Consider the following 24311-nt stretch of genomic DNA (forward strand, 5'->3'; position numbering starts at 1 on the left):
TGAGATGAATAATGTAGGGTATGGAAACATTATATTAGGTAGCATTGTTTAAAGTGGCTAGTGATATATTTTACATTTCCCATCAATTCCCATTATTAAAGTGGCTGGAGTTGAGTCAGTGTGTTGGCAGCAGCCACTCCATGTTAGTGGTGGCTGTTTAACAGTCTGATGGCCTTGAGATAGAAGCTGTTTTTCAGTCTCTCGGTCCCAGCTTTGATGCACCTGTACTGACCTCGCCTTCTGGATGATAGCGGGGTGAACAGACAGTGGCTCGGGTGGTTGTTGTCCTTGATGATCTTTATGGCCTTCCTGTGACATCGGGTGGTGTAGGTGTCTTGGAGGGCAGGTAGTTTGCCTCCGGTGATGCGTTGTGCAGACCTCACTACCCTCTGGAGAGCCTTACGGGTGTGGGCGGAGCAGTTGCCGTACCAGGCGGTGATACAGCCCGACAGGATGCTCTCGATTGTGCATCTGTAGAAGTTTGTGAGTGCTTTTGGTGACAAGCCACATTTCTTCAGCCTCCTGAGGTTGAAGAGGCGCTGCTGCGCCTTCTTCACGATGCTGTCTGTGTGGGTGGACCAATTCAGTTTGTCTGTGATGTGTACGCCAAGGAACTTAAAACTTACTACCCTCTCCACTACTGTTCCATCGATGTGGATAGGGGGGTGTTCCCTCTGCTGTTTCCTGAAGTCCACAATCATCTCCTTAGTTTTGTTGACGTTGAGTGTGAGGTTATTTTCCTGACACCACACTTCGAGGGCCCTCACCTCCTCCCTGTAGGCCGTCTCGTCGTTGTTGGTAATCAAGCCTACCATTGTTGTGTCGTCCGCAAACTTGATGATTGAGTTGGAGGCGTGCTTGGCCACACAGTCGTGGGTGAACAGGGAGTACAGGAGAGGGCTCAGAACGCACCCTTGTGGGGCCCCAGTATTGAGGATCAGCGGGGTGGAGATGTTGTTGCCTACCCTCACCACATGGGGGCGGCCCGTCAGGAAGTCCAGTACCCAGTTGCACAGGGCGGGGTCGACAACGCTAAAGAACCGAAGTGTTTTGTGTTATCCTTTTTGTCATGGAAAATCAGGTATCGTACTATCGCCATGTGACGACCTTAGCACTTAGCTTGGGCATATTTTCAGAACCTCAAGAAGATTGGAATGTGCAGTCTGGTGTGGTGTAGCGAGAACAAAAGACAACTTATGAGAGGAAACAGTCTGTCCTGTGAAAAAAACATTATGGTTTTATTTCTCTGAAGTGTAGACTGTGCTGAGTGCCCTTTACCAAAGCAGCCTTTAATACAAAGTACAATTTTACTCAGGAAGTGGCAAGCAGCAGGTAGCCAGGACTTCATCTTTAAAAGCAAAATATTCCTTCCACTGCACTTTGTTCTCTCTGTGAGAGCTCCAAGGCCCTTTTCACTCTGCCCATGAAGAGTTTCTTGCTTCCTTTCAAGAAGACATTTAAATGAATCAGACCTAAAGCCATCCGTTGTGAGTGATACTGATAAAGAAAAGTGTATATTAATCCAGAGCAGACCAGGGCATTACAAACACACAGCTAGCCCAGAAACTTAACCCACCCAGTGTGCGTGCAGTGTGGACTATTGGCCTCAGACAAATGAACTTACTCCAGAGGAACTTCTCCCTGAATTTCTCCTTTTTAAAGTCTCATTTTTCCAGCTGACTAAGTTTCGTGACTTTAATTTAATCTTTAATGACTCTGGCATGCTTGATAAAGCAAGTCATTAAAATGTGTTGTAAGGCGTCGGCTCACCACTGTCCAACAGAAGAAGGGGCACAGGCCCACTCGTGCTGCTCTCTACTCTCCTCTCCGCTTTACATTTAGAGGACCAATAGCATCTAGAAATATCCATGTAACTGATTTTTCAAAACCGATTTGTTGCAGTTAAATACCATGATGATGTTTGCCATCCCATCCCCATGACATACTACTTTAATGATAATGAGCTTATTAGTGATGGCATCAATATAGGGTACAATTTATATTCCAAGAAGATTGTGACTACGATGTGACATGGCGATTGACTATGCTCCGCTGCTCTGAATTCCAGTAGTAAAATCCATATGGCAGTACTTATCAGCCAACGATATGCTAGAGAGTTACTGTTGCTAGCGTTGTAAAGCACCCTGGAAAAACACTGTGGGCTCTGCTCTGTTCGGCTCCACCATTGTTTAAGCCGGTTTGCTTTCCCTGGAATAAACACAATGGGCAGCACTTAGGGCTTGAGGTACAGCCATTAGTATTCCTCAGGCCTCTGCTCCTCACACAGAGGGATGTGGTGGTCCCTGCCTTACTGAATGCCTCCCTGCCTCGCTTTCGTCTCCTCTGCCCTAAGGCACAGCAATCGGCAGGGACCCAGTCCAAGTCCCCTCACTCGTGAGCGACGGAGGAGAGGTAAATGGAGGAATTTGTCAGCCAAACAAGGAACACAGACTATTTTGAAGCTGTAGCTTCAGTAAGTCTCTTCATATGAGGAAGCCAGTGAGTGCTCTTCCACAGATATACACATTCAGTAAGTCTCTTCATATGAGGAAGCCAGTGAGTGCTCTTCCACAGATATACATTCAGTAAGTCTCTTCATATGAGGAAGCCAGTGAGTGCTCTTCCACAGATATACATTCAGTAAGTCTCTTCATATGAGGAAGCCAGTGAGTGCTCTTCCCCAGCTGAGTCTCTCTCAAATCACTCTATTGAGATGTGGCACGGAGTCTGAGCGCTGAGCGAACCGGGCTCTGCAGGAGAGGGATCATCTCACGGGGACCAACACATCCCCCTGCTTTTCACGCTCTCCCTTGTTCAGTTCTCTGCTCATTACCACTTGATTGGCTTATTTGCGTCCTTCATTCACTTTCAGGACTGTGTCCATTCTCTTTTAGTCGTCTTGGTACTGGTAGCTTATACTGTACCAGGGATAAGAGGTTCACAGTGGAATGGTGGTGCAGGGACTGATAATGACTGTATGGGTCCATATATTAATTATTATATTATGACTGAATCTCTGTGTGCTATGCTTCAACCTTGATGGGCCAGTGGCAGGGTGAAATGAGTGTGTCTCAGTTTGTACCATCACCATGCCCTGAGGCTGCTGCAGTCATCATGCAGGTCCACCTCTGCACTGGGACCTCAGCTGGTTCACACTAATGACAGCTTTCTTTCTCTCTATCGCCTGCAGGAAGTTGTGTGCCTGACTGTAACTCAAAGGGCCAGACAAAGGGCTCTAAATTTAACAACCCCCCCCCCCCCCCGCACACACACACACACACACACAAGGGCTGCTGAAGAGGAAGACAAATCTTCCCTCAATACGCCAACCTTGCTTCCTGTGTATGTACAGTATATATGGGAATATTCCACAGACTTAATTATAGTCTATTATAAATGTGTTTATTGTTATCAGTCAATCCAAGATTTCACCTGGAGTGAAAATATTTCAAGGAAAACCATATAAACAATGTTCATAGTAAAGAAGTAAAACAATAACCATGGATGCTAACTGTAATGATGGTGCAGGGAAATGCAGGGAACATTTTGTATGTATAAGATATCTGCCTGTAGATGCTCTCTGGGGATAATTGGCCTTCAAGGAGTTTTCACCCAATCAGGTGCTGTGTGGAACCTATTGTTTTATTCATATCTCCTACCCAAACATATACAGTTCCAGTCAAAAGTTTGGACACACCTACTCATTCAATGTTTTTTCTTTATTTTTACTCTTTTCTACATTGTAGTATAATAGTGAAGACATCACAACTATGAAATAACATATATGGAATCATGTAGTAACCAAAAAAGTGTTAAACAGATCAAAATATAATTTTGATTTTAGATTCTTCAAAGTAGCCACCATTTGCCTTGATGACAGCTTTGCATGCGCTTGGCATTCTCTCAACCAGCTTCACCTGGAATGCTTTTTCAACAGTCTTGAAGGAGTTCCCACATATGCTGAGCACTTGTTTGCTGCTTTTCCTTCAATCTGCGGTCCAACTCATCCCAAACCATCTCAATTGGGTTGAGGTCGGTTGATTGTGGAGGTCAGGTCATCTGATACAGCCCTCCATCACTCTCCTTCTTGGTAAAATAGCCCTTACACAGCCTGGAGGTGTGTTTGGTTAATTTTCCTGTTGAAAAACTAATGATAGTCCAACTAAGCGCAAACCAGATGGGATGGTGTATCGCTGCAGAATGCTGTGGTCGCCATGCTGGTTAATTGTGCCTTGCATTCTAAATAAATCACAGACCGTGTCACCAGCAAAGCACTCCCACACCATCACACCTCCTCCTCCATGCTTCACGGTGGGAACCACACATGTGGAGATCATCCGTTCACCCACTCTGCGTCTCACAAAGACACTGCGGTTGGAACCGAAAATCTCAAATTTGTACTCATCAGACCAAAGGACAGATTTCCACCGGTCTAATGTCCAATGCTTGTGTTTCTTGGCCCAAGCAAGTCTCTTCTTCTTATTGGTGTCCTTTGAGTTTGAGTTTATTTTATTTTTTACATGGACAGTGCACATTAATCAACGTTTCAGTAAAAGTGCCGGTTTTAGCCAGACGGCTAATTTTCAACCGCAGTCCCTGGGAAGGTTATTAAAAACAATTACAATATAGACAATAGCAACATAGGACAAGCAAGACATAGCATACAGACAGAACAACATAGGACAAGCAAGACGTAACATACAGACAGAGCAACATAGAACAAAAAGCAGCAAGACAAAATTCATAAAGGCAACAAAGTGTTTCCACACCTCACAAGCTACAGACAACAGACATGGAAAGCGGCAACACACAGCTAGGGACCATGTTCACAAATCTGATTGACCTTTAGCCATGTCTTCAAGCATTTTGTGAAAGTGTAATATGTGGTGCAGTTATGTGTGTCTGATGGCAGTGTATTCCAGACATGGGAAGCTCTCACAGAGAAAACGGATTTACTAAAGGTGTTTTTCCTTAAGGGAACTATACAGTCACCTCTCATGGCATACCTTGTGGATCTGCTGCCATATGTTTGGGTTTTCTGTTTATCAAAAATACTGAGTGGAGGGGGAGCCAGGCCATTTAGGATCTTGAATACAAGACATGTATTGCACATCAGTGTATTGCACAAGATTTTCCCAACTCAGAAGCTCATGCTTTCTGAGGATGTAACAGTGATGATGGCTATTGGGCTTCCTATCAAGCATTTTGAGAGCCTGTTTGTAGACAGACTGAATAGGTCTTAATGTTGTACAGCAAGCTTGGGCCTAACTAGTCAAGCAGTATGTTAAGTGGGGGAGTATCATAGATTTGAAGTACAGTTTTGCTACCTCTGTAGTCAAACAATTTAGTATAAATCGGAAATTAGCTAGGTTGAATTTGGTTATTTGAATTACCTTTTTCACATGCTTTTTAAAAGAGAGGTTGGAATCCAGTATGATGCCAAGGTACTTAAAATCAGATACCACCTGGAGCTTCTCCCCTAACACACAGACATCTGGCTCAGTAGCATCTGTTGCCCTCTTTGTGAAGAACATGCAAACAGTTTTTTTCCCATTGAGATGCAAACACGAGTCACTGAGCCACTTTGTAACCTGGACCATTACAGTAGTGAGTTCTTGTGCAGCTTGTTGTTTGCTCTTTGCATGCACATATATCACTGTATCATCTGCATACATTTGAACTTCAGACCCAATACAGACAGAAGGCAGATCATTAATGTACAGGCTGAACAGGAGGGGCCCCAGTATTGACCCTTGGGGCACGCACACATCATAGCTAAGAGTGGGTGACAGCTCATTGCTCACTCTGACACACCGAGTTCTGCCTTCAAGGTATGATTTCATCCATCTCAAGGCATCGGGGGAAAAGTTGATATTGGACAATTTTGTGATGAGAATCTCATGGTTAACAGTATCAAAAGCCTTCCTTAGGTCCAGAAACACAGCCCCAACAACCCCCCCCCCCCTTTTGTCCATCTTGGACTTCACATCTTCCAGAAGAAAGCAGTTGGCCGTTTCTGTGGAGTGTTTCGCTCTGAAGCCAAACTGCATGGAGTGTAATGTGAAGGGGCTGTTGTTGAGGTGGGCAATCAGTTGTTCTGCTACATACTTTTCAACAACCTTTGACACCACAGGCAGTATACTAATGGGCCTGTAGTTACTCACGTCAGCAGGGTCGCCTGATTTAAAGATGGCCGTTATTATGGCCGACTTCCATACCCTTGGAAACACCCCGAGACCAATAGATGTGTTGGTGACCTTAGTAATGGGGCCAATGAGTGACTCTTTGTAGTTTTTAAGAAAGGTAGAGTCCAGCCCAAACACATCTTTGGCTTTAGAGTTCTTTAGTGAGCTAATCACCTTGTTCACCTTTGACTCAGAAACCTCCCTTATGATGAAGACAGGTTGAGCATCATTTACTAGCACTGAGCCCAAGAAACCAGTGGAGGGGTTCTGCGTCAGTACCCTGACAGAGTCAATAAAGTAGGCTTTGAAGGCTATTGCTATTTTCACCGCATCCTGTGTTAGATTGTTATTCACAATGATTTCTAGTCTTTTTGCAGTGTTACTATGGTCTTTCCCTGTTAACTTTTTCAGATTCTCCCAGATCAGTTTAGAATTTCCCCTTGCTTCACCAATTATGTTAATAAAAAAGTTTACCTTGGCCTGTCTGATTTCTTTCATCACCTTATTTCTGTCATGCTGTCATGCTCTAATTTGGATCTTAGGGCTGTTTTTAGAGCATAATCTCATTCTTTCATCAATTTCCAGATTTCTCCATTTAGCCAAGGAAGAGAGCTCTTTTGGCCAGGTTTGGATTTGATTTTATTTAGGAAACCATTTATTGTAGTCTGGATTGTTGATAGAAAAACCTGACTATCAGCTTTCACGTCTGTATAGGACGAGATCATTCCAGTTAATTCCCTTAATTCCGTTTTTGAAATAGCTTAATTCACTCTTAGGTATTCTTAGTTGATCCGGCTTTCTAACAGAAGAGGGTTAAACCTGCTCTTAGACAGCTTTCTGGCTATAAGTGTCAGATTATGATCAGACAGCCCAGTAACCATATTGAATGATTTAGTCACTATCTCTGGTTTATTACTGAACACCAGATAAATATGTGTTTTAGAGCAACAAGTCACCCTGGTTGGTCCTTTAACTAGCTGTGTAAGGTCAAAGGTATTAGTGATCCGTTTGAGGGTTTTCCTACAAAACTTGTCTTCATAATTAATGTTAAAATCTCCCATTAAGATGACCTCTTTCCCAAAGTCACATTCCCTAAGCATGTTATTAAACTGATTAAAAAAAAAAAACACTTTTGGTGGCAGGTGGCCTTTACATTCCGATAAGGGTAAAAGACATTTGGGGAGACAGTGTAACATTCAGGCCAATACATTCTAGTTCATTATCACATGACCACTCAATTTGTTTACATGTTCTTTAACGTAAATCATCAGACACCCTCCTCTTCCTTCAATCCTGTCTCTCCTGAAAACATTGTAGCCAATCACAATCAAAGCAGCATATGGAGAGTTTTTATGGAGCCATGTCTCTGAGAGGCAGAGGAAGTCAAGGTTGGAGTCTGTGAGTAGATGTTGAATTTGATCACTTTTTGGAATGACACTACGAATGTTCAAGTGCCCCCCTAGTAGTCCCTTGGGCTTAGCTCGTGGGTCCCAGATGACTCGAGTGATTGACACATTGAAAAAAGTAAAATTTTCTGAGTTTTCTGATGGCTGGGTTTAGGCCGTTTTAGTTTTGATTAGGGGCAGTTCGGTAGCGCAATTAACAATACCTCCCGCCTGCACTGGATGTGGGGAACTAATTTAAACAGCTTGCGTACCAGAAGCAGAGTCAGGGATCGCATATAGCGACTTGGGTATGTTTGAAGAGTCAAAATCTATCCTGGAGCCGGGTGAGTCGAGAGAAACCATGGGACCATAGCACTCACCCACTTCCACAGCGGCGATGATCACTTTAGTAGTGGTTTCTTTGTAGCAATTCGACCATGAAGGCCTGATTCACGCAGTCTCCTCTGAACAGTTGATGTTGAGATGTGCCTGTTACTTGAACTCTGTGAAGCATTTATTTAGGCTGCAATTTCTGAGGCTGATAACTCTAATGAACTTATCCTTTGCAGCAGAGGTAACTCTTTCCTGTGGCGGTCCTCATGAGAGCCAGTTTCATCATAGCACTTGATGGTTTTTGTAACTGCACAAAGCTCTTGACTGATCTTAAAGTAATGATGGACTGTCATTTCTCTTTGCTTATTTGAGCTGTTCTTGCCATAATATGGACTTGGTCTTTTACCAAATAGGGCTATATTCTGTACCCCTACCTTGCCACAACACAACTGATTGGCTCAAATGCATTAAGAAGGAAAGAAATTCTGCAAATACATTTTTAACGAGGCACACCTGTTAATTGAAATGCATTCCAGGTGACTACCTCATGAAGCTGGTTGAGAGAATGCCAAGAGTGTGCAACGCTGTCATTAAGGCAAATGGTGGCTACTTTGAAAGTACACAGGCATGGAGGTGCAGTAAATCCTCAGCAAATTGTATTATATCTCTCTGCCTGTTAAGTTGAAATCATGCATCATAGCACTGCAGTCGGATGTGTTGGTGATCTAAAGAAATGCATGTGCCTAGGAACAGAGCAACTTTTAACAAGGCACACCAAACGTATTGAAAGGAGTAATGATGCACCTACTCATTTAAGACTCAGGAGCAATTACCCCATTTTATGATCCATTTTCATCTTTGTTATTTTGCTCAAATCGTACAGTATGTAACATATTTTTGTAGGTGCACAAACACCTGTTTCTTTGTGCTGTAAAAGAGAGTGTGGTGGGAGGGGTGCTGGGAATGAGACAATGTCTCTCTGCAGTGCACCATAGAGGATGGGTTAATAGATAGTTCACTGTGTTCTGTGCTCACACTGGCTTCTATATGGACAAGGGGCACTGTACCATTATGGCTGACCTCTGTAAAAGACCCCCCCACCCCCTGTTAGTCTCCATCATATAGACCCCCCCACCCCCTGTTAGTCTCCATCATATAGACCCCCCCCACCCCCTGTTAGTCTCCATCATATAGACCCCCCCACCCCCTGTTAGTCTCCATCATATAGACCCCCCCACCCCCTGTTAGTCTCCATCATATAGACCCCCCCACCCCCTGTTAGTCTCCATCATATAGACCCCCCCACCCCCTGTTAGTCTCCATCATATAGACCCCCCCCCACCCCCTGTTAGTCACCATCATATAGACCCCCCCCACCCCCTGTTAGTCTCCATCATATAGACCCCCCCCACCACCCCCTGTTAGTCTCCATCATATAGACCCCCCCCACCACCCACTGTTAGTCTCCATCATATAGACCCCCCCCACCCCCTGTTAGTCTCCATCATATAGACCCCCCCCACCCCCTGTTAGTCTCCATCATATAGACCCCGCCACCCCCTGTTAGTCTCCATCATATAGACCCCGCCACCCCCTGTTAGTCTCCATCATATAGACCCCCCCACCCCCTGTTAGTCTCCATCATATAGACCCCCCCCCACCCCCTGTTAGTCTCCATCATATAGACCCCCCCCCCCACCCCCTGTTAGTCTCCATCATATAGACACCCCCCCCCCACCCCCTGTTAGTCTCCATCATATAGACCCCCCCACCCCCTGTTAGTCTCCATCATATAGACCACCCCCCACCCCCTGTTAGTCTCCATCATATAGACCCCCCCCACCCCCTGTTAGTCTCCATCATATAGACAACCCCCCCCACCCCCTGTTAGTCTCCATCATATAGACCCCCCTCCCCACCCCCTGTTAGTCTCCATCATATAGACAACCCCCCCCCCCCCCCCCACCCCACCCCCTGTTAGTCTCCATCATATAGACCCCCCCCCGCCACCCCCTGCTAGTCTCCATCATATAGACTGTTTGGTTGTTTCGTTTTGTGCAATTGAGGCAAAACAAACACCATGTAAACTATATTTTGTCTCCGATGTCTATTGAAAACAAGTAGATTTAGCAAATGTTATTGCGGTGTAGCGAAATGCTTGTAGATGTGAGCAAATACAACGTTACGGTTGTTGGTTAGCTAGCTAGTGAATTTTTTGCAATATTAGCATAGTTTAAACACCTCAAAACAAGACCGATGGGTATCAAGAACCAGATAAAACAACACACTGTCTTCTGCCCCATTTGAAGCGTGCGCATTGTTTTTGTGACTTGTCAAGTAACCCATCTGTAGACACTTCCATTTCTTTGGGTGTCTGTTGGTCATATTTACCCATATTACCCATACATACTATACAGAACAGTGGGGTGTGAGACTGATCTTAGAACATGATCCTGTTTTCGACAGTAGATGTGGATCAATAATCGGATAGGTTTTGCAATGTGAGCAAGATGTAGTGCCAGTTGAAAGGACAGAGAGCTGCAACGTTCAACGCACCGCAGCGATGGAAGCTGAAAGGACAGAGAGCTGCAATGTTCAACGCACCGCAGCGATGGAAAGCTGAAAGGACAGAGAGCTGCAACGTTCAACGCACCGCAGCGATGGAAGCTGAAAGGACAGAGAGCTGCAACGTTCAACGCACCGCAGCGATGGAAGCTGAAAGGACAGAGAGCTGCAACGTTCAACGCACCGCAGCGATGGAAGCTGAAAGGACAGAGAGCTGCAACATTCAACGCACCGCAGCGATGGAAGCTGAAAGGACAGAGAGCTGCAACGTTCAATGCACCGCAGCGATGGAAGCTGAAAGGACAGAGCTGCAACGTTCAACGCACCGCAGCGATGGAAGCTGCAAGGACAGAGAGCTGCAACGTTCAACGCACCGCAGCGATGGAAAGCTGCAAGGACAGAGAGCTGCAACGTTCAACGCACCGCAGCGATGGAAGCTGAAAGTACAGAGACAACACACTGCAGCTTGTTTGGAAAGGAAGTGATTAAAGCCATCCTATTGGGGTTTACAAAGGAGGCGTTTTATATATCTAATCAAACAAGCGCTAAAGTGCAATTACTAGCGTGATTAGGGCCAATTAGTTGGGATCCATTTCACTGTTGTTGCCTGCAATACGAAATAGGGTCTGCCAATGCCACTGTCTCTCTGTTAACACCAGTTTTGTTTTCATTTTGTCGGTGATGTACTTCCAGCAAACTATAGGCTCATTTATATATATCCTGTAGAATACAAACATGATTGTTTCCTTGTTGTCAAGTTAAGTGTTAGAATGGTTGTGCTGCTGTGAAAGAAACGGATCAACCTCCTTCACAGGTAGATCCAGCAAGTCATTAAGAAAAGCATGGGCATGGACAGTAGTTGTGTTACACAAAGATACTGCATACGCTCGAATATCACGAGGGAACAGCCATAGAGAAGCCACTTTGATATTCCTCTCTTGACATACATATTAGAATGTCCTAATTATAGGAAGCACAAGGGGGAAAACTTCTCTATTGTACTGTTGTGCTGTTTATATGAGCTTTCCAGTCATTCCTCACTGTGATGCTCATAGTCACTATTCTAATTAAGGCTGCTTGTTTAAAAAGGACCAACAGTGATTTTGTACCAGGGTTTAGTCATCAGGCCTGTCACATATTTTACTGCAATCAGATGATAGAGAATTGGGACTTGGACACAATAGGCATGTGGCACTGGCTGGTGTCAGGATTCACATTGACATGGTGATGTGTCGTTCGGGGGACGACACATCACTTGTGAGAGTAGATGTCTATGGGAAAATCAATTCATTTTGAATTAGGGGTGTACCAGGGGACAGAATACAAATTGCCCTGAACAGGTAGGACGGATTTCTAATGTATTTGTTGTGATAGGTCGACATTCACAAGGTAATGTATTCAAATTCAATAAAAGCTGTCAAAAGTCTGTAATTCATATGGCTCAGCCCAAACAAAACAGAATTTGGGAAAGCTATTTGGGGACTGGGAGGATTGAATGGTTCACACCTCAGAAATTCAATTGAGAGGTAGGTAGACACGCAGACACTCTGCACATACAAAATAGATCCAGGCAGAATACATTGAAGGAGAGGAAAAACATTCACACTCTTGGTAGAAACACTCAGTCAGCAGATTTATCCAGGGGTCCTGTGGTGGATTTATTCAGAACCAAACAAAGAGGAGGTGAAAGGTCATTGGTACCCATAGGAGGCAGTTACTCTTAGCTACCAGTAATTGCCCATTGGGAGTGGCGGGGCGGGGCTGGGCTGGCTGCTAGAGGATGCTGGGAAGAATAGGGGGAGCAGGGAGGAGGAGGAGAGCAGCTGGTGGGGGATGGGGTAAGGCAGGGCTATATGCCTGTATCACTACACGCCTGGCCCTCTTCAACACTACTACTGCTCAGGACCAGAGACAGAGGTAGGACATATTTATTATTATTATATATTTTTTTATTTAACCTTTATTTAACTAGGCAAGTCAGTGGAGAACAAATTCTTATTTACAATGACGGTCAAACCCGGACGACGCTGAGCAAATTGTGCGCCACCCTATGGGTCTCCCAATCACGTCCGGATGTGATACAGCGTGGAATTGAACCAGGGACTGTAGTGACGCCTCTTGCACTGAGATGCAGGTGCCTTAGACCGCTACGCCACTCGGGTGCCTAAAGTTAAATATAGTTCCTCCACATTATTTTAGCTCTTTATGAGTCTCTTCCAGTCAGATATCTACAGAATGTGTCATTATCACATTTCTTATCGTACCCACTATAACGAACGCTGGGTTGAATGGGGAATCATGTGTTCTGTATATGTGTTTGAACTTGCTCTCCCCATAGACTTTCCAGTGAACAGCCTCTTTGTCTAGCAACAGCATCAGCAGTATTGCTCCGAGTCAGTCACCTGAATGGATGGCCATAATGTGGGTTGTGAATGTGTGCTTCTGGAGTTATACCTTGTCCACCCCCTTGACATAGCCTCCTGACGGACAGGGAGATGGGGAGAGGGCTGGAGTGGGGGTAATTAGTCGTTGCAATCACTTGTGATGGAAAGCATAATTATAGGCAGTGAGAGAGAGAAGAGGGGAAAGGAACAACAAAAGCCCCTCAGAGAGCAGCCAGTTGTTAGTGGCAACTGGTGGAGATGAGACAGGTGGAAGGAACATAGAGGAGAGAAAGTGGGACACCAGGTCACTCTTTAAATCGCAGTATTGTATTACACATCTAATGTTTTGTGCCGGCACTCGTCTTCACAGCCGTGTGTGTGTGTGTCCTCTATTAATGGCTTCTCACGTGATTTATACCATCCCTTCGCTGTTTGATAGCTTTTTAATGAGATTGTTGAATTTGTTTAGGGCCCTACGTGCAGAAGCACCAGAAATACCCCAACGTAATCTCTCCCCGCTCGCCTCGTGGCCGTAACCTAACAATGATTCGAGCTATCTGAATTAGGAGAATGATCCCAATCTCCCAGGCGAGCCATTCTCCACCCTGCGGTGTGCAGATCAATACCAGTCCAGATACTCTGGGAGACTGAACATCTCGCCAGTCTCTCCCAATCTAGGACTGAATATTCACAGGCCTCTGTGTAGAGATGACCTCCATTTGACTATTGGTTGTATGACTGTCAAAGTCCAATTAGCTTAAGGTAAAGGCAGGCTCCCTCTTTGTTTCATTCTCTTGCCTCAGACGTTTGTCCGCAGGCCAAACACAACTCAATGCAAAGCGTTGTATTGAGCAGAGTTCTGTATTGTGCCAAGGCTAATGCAGTAGTGCTAAGTAAGCACTTAATTGTGGGTGTGGGTAAGCTACTCGAGAACCTGTCTGCCTCCAATAGCAGTAATTGATCAGGTCTTTCGGTGGTGAAGAGATCGCAGGTTGAGCGAAAGAGAGAGCGGCATTTGTGTTCAGCAGGGGAATCAATGTGCATCAGCCATTTGTAAAGGCATGGAAGCTATGTTAGGAGGAGTTAGATCTAACTTAGACCTAACTTAGAGGTATGCACAGACTCTTTGTTTTGACAGACTAGTTCTCCTGATCTTTACCACAGTGAGGTGCCCATGATGGTTGTTTGGAGCTGTGTTCCCATACTGAGATCAATGCTTCTACAATGCTAGCTGTAATATGCTGGGGACTCCTGGGGCTAGATGTGGTTTCACATGAGGTGTGTATGTGGTTAAACGCTTTCATATTGCAGATAGATTGTGGCTTCCATCATTGTAATTGTCTCCATCATTTACAATCCCCCATAAACTGTATATCGTTTTTGTAAATACATACAGTACCAGTCAAAAGTTTGGACACACCTACTCATTCAAGGGTTTTTCTTTATTTTTACTATTTTCTACATTGTAGAATAATAGTGAAGACATCAAAACTTTGAAATAACACATATGGAATCATGTAGTAACCAAACAAGTGTTAAATCAAAATATATTTTATATTTGAGATTTTTCAAAGTAGCCACCCTTTGCCTTGATGACAGCTTTGCACACTCTTGGCATTCTCTCAACCAGCTTCATGAGGAATGGTTTTCCATCATTCTTGAAGAAGTTCCCACACATGCTGAGCACTTGTTGGCCTCTTTTCCTTCACTCTGCGGTCCAACTCATCCCAAACTATCTCATTTGGCTTGAGATTGGGTGATCGTGGATGGCAGGTCATCTGATGCAGCACTCCATCACGCTCCTTCTTGGTCAAATAGCCCTTACACAGCCTGGAGGTGTTTTGGGTCATTGTCCTGTTGAAAAACAAATGCTAGTCCCACTAAGCGCAAACCAGATGGGATGGTGTAGCGCTGCAGAATGCTGTGGTAGCCATGCTGGTTAAGTGTGCCTTGAATTCTAATAAATCACCAACAGTGTCACCAGCAAAGCACCCCCACACCATCACACCTCCTTTTCTATGCTTCACAGAGGGAACCACACATGCAGAGATCATCTGTTCACATACTCTCTCTCACTGCCCATAATTAATCATCCATTCACCTACTCTCCAACCGTCTCACAAAGACACAACGGTTGGAACCAAAAATCTCAAATTTGGACTCATCAGACCAAAGGACAGATTTTCACCTGTCTAATGGCCATTGCTCGCATTTCTTGGCCCAAGCAAGTCTCTTCTTATTATTGGTGTCCTTTAGTAGTGTTTTCTTTGCAGCAATTTGACCATGAAGCCCTGAACAGTTGATGTTGAGATGTGTCTGTTACTTGAACTTTGAAGCATATATTTGGGCTGCAATCTGAGGTGCAGTTAACTTTATTGAACTTATCCTCTGCAGCATAGGAAACTCTGGATCTTCCTTTCATGTGGAGGTCCTCATGCGGGCCAGTTTCATTATAGCGCTTGATGGTTTTTGCGATTGCACTTGAAGTAACTGTAAATGTTCTTGAAATGTTCCGTATTGACTGACCTTCATGTCTTAAAGTAATGATGGACTGTTGTTTCTCTTTGCTTATTTGAGTTGTTCTTGCCAAAATATGGCCCTATTTGATAAAATACCATCTTCTTTGTACCACCCCTACCTTGTCACGTCACAACACAATGGCTTCAACGCATTAAAAAGGAAAGAAATTCCACAAATGAACTTTTAAGGCACACGTGTTATTTGAAATGCAGGTGACTACCTCTTGAAGCTGGTTGAGAGAATGCCAAGCGTGTGCAAAGCTGTCATCAAGGCAAAGGGCTACTAGATGGCTACTTTGAAGAATCTCAAATATAAAATATATTTCGATTTCTGTAACACTTTTTGGGTTACAACATGATTCCATGTGTTATTTCATAGTTTTGAGGTTTTCACTTATATTCTACAATTGTCTTAAAAATTAAGAAAAACCCTTGAATGAGTGTGTATGTATGTATATGTATGTATATGTACAGTGCCTTGCGAAAGTATTCGGCCCCCTTGAACTTTGCGACCTTTTGCCACATTTCAGGCTTCAAACATAAAGATATAAAACTGTATTTTTTTGTGAAGAATCAACAACAAGTGGGACACAATCATGAAGTGGAACGACATTTATTGGATATTTCAAACTTTTTTAACAAAAAACTGAAAAATTGGGCGTGCAAAATTATTCAGCCCCTTTACTTTCAGTGCAGCAAACTCTCTCCAGAAGTTCAGTGAGGATCTCTGAATGATCCAATGTTGACCTAAATGACTAATGATGATAAATACAATCCACCTGTGTGTAATCAAGTCTCCGTATAAATGCACCTGCACTGTGATAGTCTCAGAGGTCCGTTAAAAGCGCAGAGAGCATCATGAAGAACAAGGAACACACCAGGCAGGTCCGAGATACTGTTGTGAAGAAGTTTAAAGCCGGATTTGGATACAAAAATATTTCCCAAGCTTTAAACATCCCAAGGAGCACTGTGCAAGCGATAATATTGAAATGGAAGGAGTATCAGACCACTGCAAATCTACCAAGACCTGGCCGTCCCTCTAAACTTTCAGCTCATACAAGGAGAAGACTGATCAGAGATGCAGCCAAGAGGCCCATGATCACTCTGGATGAACTGCAGAGATCTACAGCTGAGGTGGGAGACTCTGTCCATAGGACAACAATCAGTCGTATATTGCACAAATCTGGCCTTTATGGAAGAGTGGCAAGAAGAAAGCCATTTCTTAAAGATATCCATAAAAAGTGTCGTTTAAAGTTTGCCACAAGCCACCTGGGAGACACACCAAACATGTGGAAGAAGGTGCTCTGGTCAGATGAAACCAAAATTGTACTTTTTGGCAACAATGCAAAACGTTATGTTTGGCGTTAAAGCAACACAGCTGAACACACCATCCCCACTGTCAAACATGGTGGTGGCAGCATCATGATTTGGGCCTGCTTTTCTTCAGCAGGGACAGGGAAGATGGTTAAAATTGATGGGAAGATGGATGGAGCCAAATACAGGACCATTCTGGAAGTCTGATGGAGTCTGCAAAAGACCTGAGACTGGGACGGAGATTTGTCTTCCAACAAGACAATGATCCAAAACATAAAGCAAAATCTACAATGGAATGGTTCAAAAATAAACATATCCAGGTGTTAGAATGGCCAAGTCAAAGTCCAGACCTGAATCCAATCGAGAATCTGTGGAAAGAACTGAAAACTGCTGTTCACAAATGCTCTCCATCCAACCTCACTGAGCTCGAGCTGTTTTGCAAGGAGGAATGGGAAAAAATGTCAGTCTCTCGATGTGCAAAACTGATAGAGACATACCCCAAGCGACTTACAGCTGTAATCGCAGCAAAAGGTGGCGCTACAAAGTATTAACTTAAGGGGGCTGAATAATTTTGCACGCCCAATTTTTCAGTTTTTGATTTGTTAAAAAAGTTTGAAATATCCAATAAATGTCGTTCCACTTCATGATTGTGTCCCACTTGTTGTTGATTCTTCACAAAAAAATACAGTTTTATATCTTTATGTTTGAAGCCTGAAATGTGGCAAAAGGTCGCAAAGTTCAAGGGGGCCGAATACTTTCGCAAGGCACTGTATGTATGTATGTATGTATGTATGAAATAACCCTACCTCCCCTAATTGGAGTAAGCTAATGGACAACAACACTTAGGTTTCTACTTCCAGCTTATAAATACTATATACGTTTTACGGACACAGTATATTTTACAATAGTTATCTTTTGTTTGTTTTTAGTCCCATCCTTCAGCTACCCTCAACCCCTCCCATCTATCTCTGAACACCATCCTGTTTTCTATTTGCCATATATTTTCAACTGTGCTGTGGTGTTTCACAAAAGTTCTGAAACGTTCTATTCTCATCGTTTCTACAGATTGTAAATTAAAGATAAACATTTTTGCTAAGAGTATTATTATATTATTGGTCGATTGACTATGACTTTTCAAATCACCCAGCAGTGCTATTTGCAGGGGGGGGGGTGCGTAACACTTCCAACACGTTTCATCTTTGTAGCCTTCCTGCACTGTGTTTCATTGAAATGTTGTTTGTGATGATTGTACTGTGGCAGTATAGCTCTAATGGTGTGGTTCTGTCTTTCTGCGTTCTGTAGGACTGAGGACAGTTGAGATGCATGGCCTGTAAGCAGCCAGCGCCAGTGATGGCTCATAGGAAGAGGCCAGGGACCAGCGGCTCCAGCTGCAGCATGGTGGTGCCCCCCGTCCGGCCCCTCTGCCCCGCCGCCTACCCCCCAGAGCAGCACGACCAGGAGCAGGAGGAGGGCCCGGGGGAGGAGGAGGAGGTCCACTACTGCCGCCAGCAGGGCCTGGAGCCAGAGCTGACGGACAGCCGGCCAGCCACACCTACTACACCTGACCTGGAACACGAGCATGAACACAGCCATGACCACGATCACCCAGATTGCCACGGCCATGATGACCACAGTCACAGCGACGACCATGCAGAGTGCCATGGCCACGAGCATGCAGACTGTCATGGTCACGATCACGGTCACAGTCACGACGACGTAGACTGCCATAACCACGGCCACGTCCACAGTCACATCAATGATAACGACCATGCAGGCTGTCACGGCCACCGTCACGACCACGCTGACAGCCTGGACGGAGACTCCAGCTCTGACTATGTGAACAACACCTCGGAGGAGGAGGACTATGATGAAGGTCTGCCGGAGGAGGACGAGGGCGTCACCTACTACATCCGCTACTGCCCTGAGGATGACAGCTACCTGGAGGGCAGCATGGACTGCAACGAGGCCGAGGCTGACTACACGGCCAGTACCGTGCAGCACGTCCGGGCTGAGCCCCCGGGCGACACAGACGAGTGCCAGGAAGCGGTGGAGGAGTGGGCGGAGGGAGAAGGAGGGGTGGATGTGGGGGAGGTGCGTTCTGAGGTGGTGGAGCAGGACCCAGATGAACAGATCTACAATGTCCTGGACCACCACCCCCACCCCGCCCCCGTCCTGCACGAGTCCCCCCCACCCACAGAGGAGGAAGAAGAGGAGGAGGAGGAGGAGAGAGCTGGGGTTGCCTACACTGGACCCTACTATGGCCCAGAGGAGGACAATGGGAACTCCATGGTTCACATACCGCGGTCTCCATATCGTGGCCGTAAGGTGGTAGTGGAGGGGGAGACTGGGGAGGAGGCGGAGGAGGACATTGACCAGATAGTGGCAGAGATCAAGATGAGTATGAGCATGGGTAGTCTGAGCAGTGGTGGCACTGACCAGAGCCCTGACGAGCTGGTGCAAGACAGTGTACCCAGTGATTACCACCCTCCTGAGGCTCACGCCAAGCCTGAGCCTGCCCCCTACACCCCAACCCCACACCGCCACGACAGCAGACCCAAGTCCCTCAACCTCCCCTCCTCCACACGACACAACAACCCTGAGCTCCAGAGGGGCTTCAAGGTTCGATCCCGCACCCCGGAGGAGCGACAGCAGTGGGCTCAAGAACAGGTGAGAGGGAGAGGCCATTTTGATGGGTATTTTCTATACACACTCATTGAATCTCCTCTATTGAAATGATGTGAATGACAAGTCAGACATACAGTTAAGGTGATGTGTTGAGAAGGTTGTCAGAGTATGAATCCAACGTTTAATCTTCCAAATGTTACAGGGAGATGAAGGGCACAGTGATCAAAGTCATTTTCAGACTACATTTTTCCAATCCAAAATGTCTAATGCCTCTAACACGGCCTCTCACGGATGAACATGACTTGGGTTTTTAATCGTCTAGATGTTGGGGCATTTACCAAAGTATCAATTTTAGAAGGACTATAACCAACCCTTAAACCATGGTCCTCCTTCTTTACACTCTAACTGAGTGGAGGGAGAGATCTGTATAGACTAACGTTAGATATTCAAGGTCAAATCGGGGCTGCTTATATTTGTCCCGTTTCACACGTGCACAAGTGTGTAACCTGTACAGTGTGTGGTGAAATGGAAATTGATTTTTTTTTTTTTGCATATCCCACTCCCCCTGAGACACCCTCGGAGAGTGGGGTCACGACATGTGTTTAATACCGTTGGAGACCGCACACAAGATGTACGGCCAGGTTATGTTCAGATTCTGGAGCAGACCTATGCCATTGGAACTGATTAAAACAAGATTTGTGATAGGGAGATATTTATGATGTGGTTGACAGGCAGGTTATTGCACTGTAGCTATAGTGCAGCTAGTGAGACCCTTCCCCCTGCTGGAGACCCATCCCCCAGCCACAGCCAGACACCTTGAGCTCCCCTCTCCATCTCCCACGCCCACTGCCCTCATTCAGATCCAGCCTGTTCTTCTATTCCACACAGGCGCGCGCACACACACACACACACACACACACACCTATTCCTGTCCTCCACCAAGCCCCTCTCTGAGTCCAACCATGCTCACCCCCAGCCCAGCCAGATGGTGAGGAGAGGGGAGAGCCTGTGTGTGTGTGCCCTGCGGTATGGGATGGCAGAATGCTGATACATACCTGCTCCATCGTGTGCATATGTGTTATGCAGAACTGTGTGTATGATTGTGGTTGTGTTTGTTCTCTTTACTGTGTTGTTGGAGAGAAGTGGGACAAGCCACATAGCTGGATTATATTGGAAGCAAGCACATATTGTGCAGAACAGTCACTGACAACAACAATAAAACATCTACTGCCCAGGTTAAATTCGGTGACTGTTTGTGATTTTAAGCAGCAGTTGTAGATGTTTTGCAGAATGCCTTCAGTGTTCAGGTACTGTGATTAAGGCTCACTGAAGTGTTTGAAAACATCAGATTCAGGCTGGATACTTCCTCCTTCCTCAGGGCAGAGATTTGTTTTATCCTGTCAAACAAATGGATATAATTATTATTGAATTGCTGTTTGCTCAAGCTGATGTGTAGATGTTGAATACTAATCAGGACTTATGATTGTGTTGTCGCTGTAAAAATAAGGGTTGTTGAGTTATGTAAATTTGAAATGAGAGCAATTTCATAACCTTTCATTGCATAATCTTTACCATGCTTTGCTAAGTAAATGTGAACTGTCAAGACTATAGTGGTACTCAAGACAACATGTTGTCCTGTGTGTATTTCACAGAACTCAATTAATGTCTAATAATAGAATGTCCTTGTTTTTTTCACGTTACAACTACCCTTTTCTCCGACCCATAGAGAAATGTATCGGACTGTCGCTCCCTGAGGGACCGGTCATTTATTTGTATTTTTTTCATTTCTACTGTCTGCTTGGAAACGTTTTATTAACTCTCTGTTTCCCTCTGGTCCCTGTTTAACCCCTGGTTTAACCCCCACAGATGACCAACGGTGCAGAGCAGCCTAGGAAACAGCAGCGTTCTGACCTCAACGTGCCGCTGGAGAACAACAATGTCCCGGAGGTAAACTGTCTCTGTCTGCAGTCCAAACTGATTGTGACAGATGATATTATGTGGAATACATAACAGTATTATTACTGTCCTGTGTTTGTCCTTCAGAGCCCGTGTCATGTGTGTGAAGAGATTTTCTTCCGATTATTTATCATCATATCAAATCAAGCTTCATTTATACAGCAGATTTCAGACATGGAATGCAACACAATGTGCTTTACAGGAAAAACTAATAAAAACAATGAAAATAAAAGCTGTATCGCAGAGCTGTTTGCTTTGCTCCTAGTTAGAGCCTAATGTTAGCTAGCTAACATTGAACCTGGTTGGTTAGCTCCCACCAGATTCAAGCAGGGTAGTGGTGCCAAATCATGTCGTTATGTTCATTGTTGTTTAACTAGTTAACTTTAGCTGGCTGGCTCGTTAGCTAACGTTACGTGACATGTGTGATCTTACACATTGTTTACCTAGTTAGGTTCATTGTTTACCTACAGTTGAAGTCGGAAGTTTACATACACCTTAGCCAAATACATTTAAACTCAGTTTTTCACAATTCCTGACATTTAATCAGAGTAAATATTCCCTGTTTTAGGTCAGTTAGGATCACCACTTTATTTTAAGAATGTGAAATGTCAGAATAATAGTAGAGAGAATTTTTTATTTCAGCTTTTATTTCTTTCATCACATTCCCAGTTCGTCAGAAGTTTACATACACTCAATTAGTATTTGGTAGCATTGCCTTTAACTTGTTTTACTTGGGTCAAGCGTTTCGGGTAGCCTTCCACAAGCTTCCCACAATAAGTTGGGTGAATTTTGGCCCATTCCTCCTGACAGAGCTGGTGTAACTGAGTCAGGTTTGTAGGCCTCTTTGCTCGCACACGCTTTTTCAGTTCTGCCCACACGTTTTCTATAGGATTGAGGTCAGGGCTTTGTGATGGCCACTCCAATACCTTGACTTTGTTGTCCTTAAGCCATTTTGCCACAACTTTGGAAGTATGCTTGGGTTCATTGTCAATTTGGAAGACCCATTTGCGACCAAGCTTTAACTTCCTGTCTTGAGATGTTGCTTCAATATATCCACATAATTTTCTTCCCTCATGATGCCATTTATTTTGGGAAGTGCACCAGTCCCTCCTGCAGTAAAGCACCCCCACAACATGATGCTGCCACCCCCGTGCTTCACGGTTGGGATGGTGTTCTTCAGCTTGCAAGTCTCCCCCTTTTTCCTCCAAACATAACGATGGTCATTATGGCCGAACAGTTCTATTTTTGTTTCATCAGACCGGAGGACATTTCTCCAGAAAGTACAATCTCTGTCCCCATGTGCAGTTGCAAACCGTAGTCTGGCTTTTTTTTATGGCGGTTTTGGAGCAGTGGCTTCTTCCTTGCTGAGCGGCCTTTCAGGTTATGTCGATATAGGACTTGTTTTTACTGTGGATATAGATACTTTTGTACCTGTTTCCTCCAGCATCTTCACAAGGTCCTTTGCTGTTGTTCTGGGATTGATTTGCACTTTTCGCACCAAAGTATGTTCATCTCTAGGAGACAGAACGTCTCTTTCCTGAGCGGTATGACGGCTGCGTGGTCCCATGGTGTTTATACTTGCGTACTATCGTTTGTACAGATGAACGTGGTACCTTCAGGCATTTGGAAATTGCTCCCAAGGATGAACCAAACTTGAGGAGGTCTACAAATGTTTTTCTGAGGCCTTGGCTGATTTCTTTTGATTTTTCCATGATGTCAAGCAAAGAGGCACTGAGTTTGAAGGTAGGCCTTGAAATTCATCCACAGGTACACCTCCAATTGACTCAAAGGATGTCAATTAGCCTATCAGAATTTTCTAAAGCCATGACATAAGTTTCAGTAATTTTCCAATCTGTTTAAAGGCACAGTCAACTTAGTGTATCTAAACTTCTGACCCACTGGAATTGTGATACAGTGAATTAATCTGTCTGTAAACAATTGTTGTAAAAAAGGAGATGTCCTAACCGACTTGCCAAAACTATAGTTTGTTAACAAGACATTTGTGGAGTGGTTGAAAAACAAGTTTTATGGCTCCAACCTAAGTGTATGTATACTTCCGACTTCAACTGTCGCTTGCTAGCTACTTGTCTTAAGCTAAAGTGTACAACACCTGTTGAATATGGTCGGTGTCAGTAAACGTCGGCAAAAAAGCATAATGAAATTGTTGCCTGCAGAGCTGGTTAGGCTGTTTTCATGTTATCAAGAGGTAAACAAATCATCCGCCCGAGTGTCAAGTGTGCACTCTAAACTCAATGAGAGCGAAACTAGATGGGTTGGGCTAAAGCTTAAAAGGGTGTGAACGATGCTGAATGTGTGTAGACAAAGTAGAGCTCTTCACTAGATACCAAAACATTCAAAGGCCATTTTCTCAAAAGTGAGTTTACAAGTTTATCAACTTTCAAAGCAGAATGACTTTCCCATTGTTTTGTGTATGAAATATCCTTTTGAAGCTGTGAGTCTCTACTTTTATCCAATGTAAAAAACACAATTTCAAATGTTGTTACATAAGACCGAATACAGGTGGTGAGTCACATATTTACTACACAACAAACATAAGATATATATTTTTTTAAATGATACAAACTGAACAACTAAAAGGAAAAGCAAAGCAAAACATATGTGTTTCAAGGTCTCTTTTAAAATATGTCCACAGTTTTGGCCCCCTCTGGCAGGCTATTCCAGAGCCTAGGGGTATAATAACTAAAGGCTGCCTCTTCATGCCTCGTTAAAAGGCCAGTGCCAGAGGATTTATGAGGATCAGTGAACTGTGTTTATGAATAAATGAAGTCCCTGTCTCCAGGTAACACAGTGTGGTTGTCCAGTTTTCTTAAGGAAATCACCATTGTTATTATTGTGGACATTTCTCTCAGGAACATTCTATACAAGGCTGCTATCCTCATTCCCCACTTCCATTGCTCTGAAAGGAAGGGAATTGGCTGTGCCCTTTTTTGACTCTGCAGTCAAGCCACTGGTTGAGAGCAGCAAGCTGTGTGTTTACATCAGGGAAACCACTCAACCTTGACCTGACCGTTCAAGTGATGCTCA

At 44.5% G+C, this 24311-nt stretch overlaps 1 protein-coding gene across 1 annotated transcript in view; it reads left to right on the forward strand.

The window, feature by feature from the left end:
• The window catches only part of LOC139384395 (amyloid-beta A4 precursor protein-binding family A member 2-like), an 80488-nt gene that overhangs the window by 41958 nt on the left and 14219 nt on the right, over positions 1–24311 (forward strand). The window contains exons 3-4 of the mRNA XM_071129146.1: positions 17988–19352; positions 21177–21257. Of these exons, the coding sequence (XP_070985247.1) occupies positions 18009–19352; positions 21177–21257 (1425 nt within the window). The 5' untranslated portion in view covers positions 17988–18008. The remainder of the gene's footprint in view (positions 1–17987; positions 19353–21176; positions 21258–24311) is intronic.

Source organism: Oncorhynchus clarkii, chromosome 26 (genome assembly GCF_045791955.1).
Source record: "Oncorhynchus clarkii lewisi isolate Uvic-CL-2024 chromosome 26, UVic_Ocla_1.0, whole genome shotgun sequence".
Classification (NCBI taxonomy): Eukaryota; Metazoa; Chordata; class Actinopteri; order Salmoniformes; family Salmonidae; genus Oncorhynchus; species Oncorhynchus clarkii.